At 40.9% G+C, this 4085-nt stretch overlaps 1 protein-coding gene across 3 annotated transcripts in view; it reads left to right on the top strand.

The window, feature by feature from the left end:
• The window catches only part of LOC115174059 (TBC1 domain family member 20), a 33355-nt gene that overhangs the window by 12894 nt on the left and 16376 nt on the right, over positions 1-4085 (top strand). For 2 of the 3 annotated variants that reach the window (XM_029732697.1, XM_029732699.1), the window contains exons 1-5: positions 302-609; positions 1288-1473; positions 1872-1952; positions 2836-3022; positions 3664-3765. In XM_029732697.1, the coding sequence (XP_029588557.1) occupies positions 540-609; positions 1288-1473; positions 1872-1952; positions 2836-3022; positions 3664-3765 (626 nt within the window). In that variant the 5' untranslated portion in view covers positions 302-539. Of the gene's footprint in view, positions 1-301; positions 610-1287; positions 1474-1871; positions 1953-2835; positions 3023-3663; positions 3766-4085 lie in introns of those variants that run through there. The other variant, XM_029732698.1, reaches the window with a different exon arrangement.

The following is a 4085-nucleotide window of genomic DNA, read 5'->3' as shown; positions in this document are numbered from 1 at the left end:
TGAACCGACGAGGACTTCGGGAGTTGAAGTTCTTTTTGTGCTACCAAGTGGCGCACCGTTTTAATACTTTTGGATTAAGTCATTATAAAAAAAAAACCCTATAAAATATGTGAAATATTATTAATAAACATGTGTTTTTGCTCAAAGTCCACTCATAGCCACGAATTTGCTTACCAGACGATGAAATCGGTGAGAACATAAAACTACAAATGCTAATGCATTGAGCCCGCCTTAATCTATTTACAATTGACAGTAAATGGGCCAATAAGATGCGTAGATTTTTAGAAGGAGATCCTTTTTCACCAATCAGATAACATAAAAATATAAATCCCTCCTCAAAATAAATATCCTCTGTTGATTTCCTGGGACAAGTGCCGATGGACAGGAACAGCTGTTTGACAAATGACAGCTCATGCTCTGAATTCGTTTAAATTGTTGTTTTCTGTCGTTAGATAAACTATTTTAAAGCTGGATTTATTTCTGTAAGTGCCGATAGCAAAACATATGTACTGTTGATGCTCTATTAATTTTAACAGGATATGAAAAAGGGAAGGAAACACCAGCAAAGTACAGGAGCCCGGGTGAATGGGAATGCACAGCAACATGGAGGTAAACTTAATCAATCAGTACTAAATCATTACCAAATTGCAGATAATCTACCCATATGGTACATGGTGAGAATAGTTGTACAGTTGATAATTGAATAGATTCATAGCTTCTCATGTAACTAGCTCTGTATGAGTCCTCTGTCGGCTGGCCAGCTGCCCAACATGCTACGTGGAACAACAAAGCAATGTGACCCATCGATTGACCCAGAGCAGAGCCTGGATGGGGTTTATCCATATGAACCATAATTCTTAATGGCAATACAAATGCACATTCTAGAATTCATAATCTCTCATTCTTTTTCAAAACATGTCAACCTGCATAAGTGAAAGTAGTTACTGTCAGTAAATTTGCCTATGCAGTTGAAGCAAAGCAAGATTGAAATAGATTGGTGGGATATTATTGCTAACTATATGCACTACATTTCACATTAGTAACATAGTATTAAGTGTGAAAAGCAAGCACTTTTAACTTCCATATTGAAATTAAATAGCATTATGTCAAAGGAGTTGACTAACAAAAAGTGATTTCAACATACCAGCATAGACAAGAGCTGTTGCTTGCAGTGGTGCTCAAGAAATACTGGGGATATCATCCAAGCAAACCGTGACCACAGTCAAGACCGTATTGCTATCTGAACGACATGTATGATCTCAATTCATATTTTCTGTTGTCAAACAGAGCACGAGTCGTGGAAAAAGCTGAAGCTGGTGGAGATCCACCAGGCCCTGAACTGTGACCCTGTGGACATTGAGACCCTGCGGAGGGCGGCCATCAGCGAGGGAGGCCTTCTAACAGACGAGATCAGGAGGAAAGTCTGGCCCAAGCTGCTCAGCGTTAATGTGTACAACTTGCCTGCTAAACCAAGTGAGTGAGATGTTTACATGTGAGGAATATGGATGCCCATTATTGCAGTTGGCCATTGCCCTGAGACATGGCTGTAGAAACTATCCCTATGACGCCTTAGTAGTCTACAGCCATGTGAGCCAAGTTGTACATTGCATTGTGTCAGCATGCATCTAGCTGTCTATAGTCTGTTGATGTATGTTAAATGAATGTAGCCAACTATTAACCTCATTAACTTCAGGTGGCTTCTATCAATGTTGACTCATCCTTAGTCCTCAAAACTGTGCAACAGAGGAACGTAAATACCCCACAAGCAACATTCAAGGCCTTTGGCAGTAGTACTGATGAATATTGTATGTTCAACTGAAACCAATGGTTGGGAGGGGGGTGGACACCAAGCAGTTGTGTTTTGATTCCAGCCAAAGATATCCGAGAGAACCACAAGGACTTCAACCAGGTGCTCCTTGATGTCAGGAGGTCCATGAAACGTTTCCCAAGAGGTAACTCACTCACTGTGCCTGACATAGAATACAATACAATAGAATATAATACATTAGAGTAGAGGCAACTTACTCCCTGCCATTGAATAAAATAGAATGGAAGTTACTCACTCACTGTACATGCATTTAATCTGATCAGGGGTCAGCTGATACTTCACGGTCTCCTCCCTTTGTCAGTTAACTCAGGGTCTTACTGGGGGGCATCTCAATACTGTTCTTCAGTGGCTTCCTTAATAAGCATTTCCTGATTTCCTTTTCTTCATCATGACCACTGATTGAAGGAGACTTGATTAATAAAACTAAAACCAATATGATGGAAACCGACTTCAATCCAGTCCTTGTGTCTACCAGAGATGGGCTGCTTGTATCAGTGTCTAGTGTTCTTGAAGTTAATTAAATGATGAAAGCAAACAGTTGACAGGTATGGAGACACTGAGGTTGAGACGAGTATCTGAAGCTCTAGTGATTGCAGTTTGCTGCCTAGACGTTGGTTGTTAATATATGGATTGAATCAGAGCGAAAGAGTTTGCTGCTACCTCTTTTTTAAAATTTGTATTATTTTAATTTTTTTCCTGAAGTATTGAGATACAGCCATGTTTTCTTCCCCTCTCCTTTCTTCCCCTCTCCCCAGTCGGTATTGAGATACAGCCATGTTTTCTTCCCCTCTCCCCAGTCGGTATTGAGATACAGCCATGTTTTCTTCCCCTCTCCCCTGTCGGTATTGAGATACAGCCATGTTTTCTTCCCCTCTCCCCTGTCGGTATTGAGATACAGCCATGTTTTCTTCCCCTCTCCCCTGTCGGTATTGAGATACAGCCATGTTTTCTTTCCCTCTCCCCAGTCGGTATTGCGATACAGCCATGTTTTCTTTCCCTCTCCCCAGGCATGCGTGTGGACGAGAGGCAGGTACTACAGGAACAGCTGATCGACATCATCCTGGTTGTCCTACAGAAGAACCCTGCGTTACACTACTACCAGGGTTACCATGACATCGTGGTCACCTTCCTACTGGTGGTTGGAGAGCGCATGGCCATTGCCATGGTGGAGACCCTTTCCAATCACCACCTCAGGTAGATATGAGGATTATTGCTGCTGTTACTGATCTAGGATCAGATCGGGTCCCCCCTGCCCATACTGTATATAATCTTATACATTATGAGGGTTATTGCTGTTACTGATTTAGGATCAGATCTGCCCCCCCCCCCCTGCCAATAATACAGTATAATGTTATTGATTATGAGGGTTATTGCTTTTGTTACTGATCTAGGATCAGGTTCCCCCCTGCCCATATACAGTGTAATGTTATTCATTATTAAAGGTAAATCTGATCCTATATTAGGACACCTACTATGAGACTCTTTATGAATAAATAACAGCCCAGGCCTGAGTTGAAATAGTATTTGAAATCTTTCAACTACTGTGAGATTTTGCTTCAGCCTGACTGTAGTGCCAGATGGGTGGGCGTGGCAATTTTCAGACTATTCCATTGGTTTCATTGCGCCATGCAAGCTCAATCAAACACAGATTTTTACTGTTAGTCTGTTGTTTTACGACACATGCAACATTATTTTATTTTTATTTGACAAGTATTTGAAAGATTTCAAATAATATTGCGACCCTGTTCTCTTATTATACCCCTTGTTCTAACATTTTAACACAACAAAGATGGCTTCCCTTCTGTGTCCATCATGGCCACGCTATGCTCCTGCAGGGATTTCATGGATCCTACCATGGACAGCACCAAGCACATACTGAACTACCTAATGCCAATACTGGAGCAAGTTGATCCACAGCTACATGATTTTATGCTGAGGTAATTATTTGTTTTTTTTGTGTGGATTTGTTAGAGTTAAAGACCCAATCCAGCCTCCCTAGCACCTCATATTATCATCTGATTTACTAAACAAAAGGCACATCTCAGTAGGTGGTTCAGGTCATGAGTTACTGCCTTACTTTGTTGTTGTCTTAGGTATCTCTTTATGTTGTTGTCTCTTTCGTCGTGATGTGTGTTTTGTCCTGTATTTATATTTAATTTATTTTTTATTTTAATTGTATTTTTAATCCCACCTCCCATCCCCACAGAAGGCCTTTTGGTAGGCCGTCATTGTTAATAAGAATTTGTTCTTAACTGAC

This window comes from Salmo trutta, chromosome 34 (genome assembly GCF_901001165.1).
Source record: "Salmo trutta chromosome 34, fSalTru1.1, whole genome shotgun sequence".
In the NCBI taxonomy this organism is placed as follows: domain Eukaryota; kingdom Metazoa; phylum Chordata; class Actinopteri; order Salmoniformes; family Salmonidae; genus Salmo; species Salmo trutta.
This window is presented reverse-complemented; position numbering and strand designations above follow the sequence as displayed.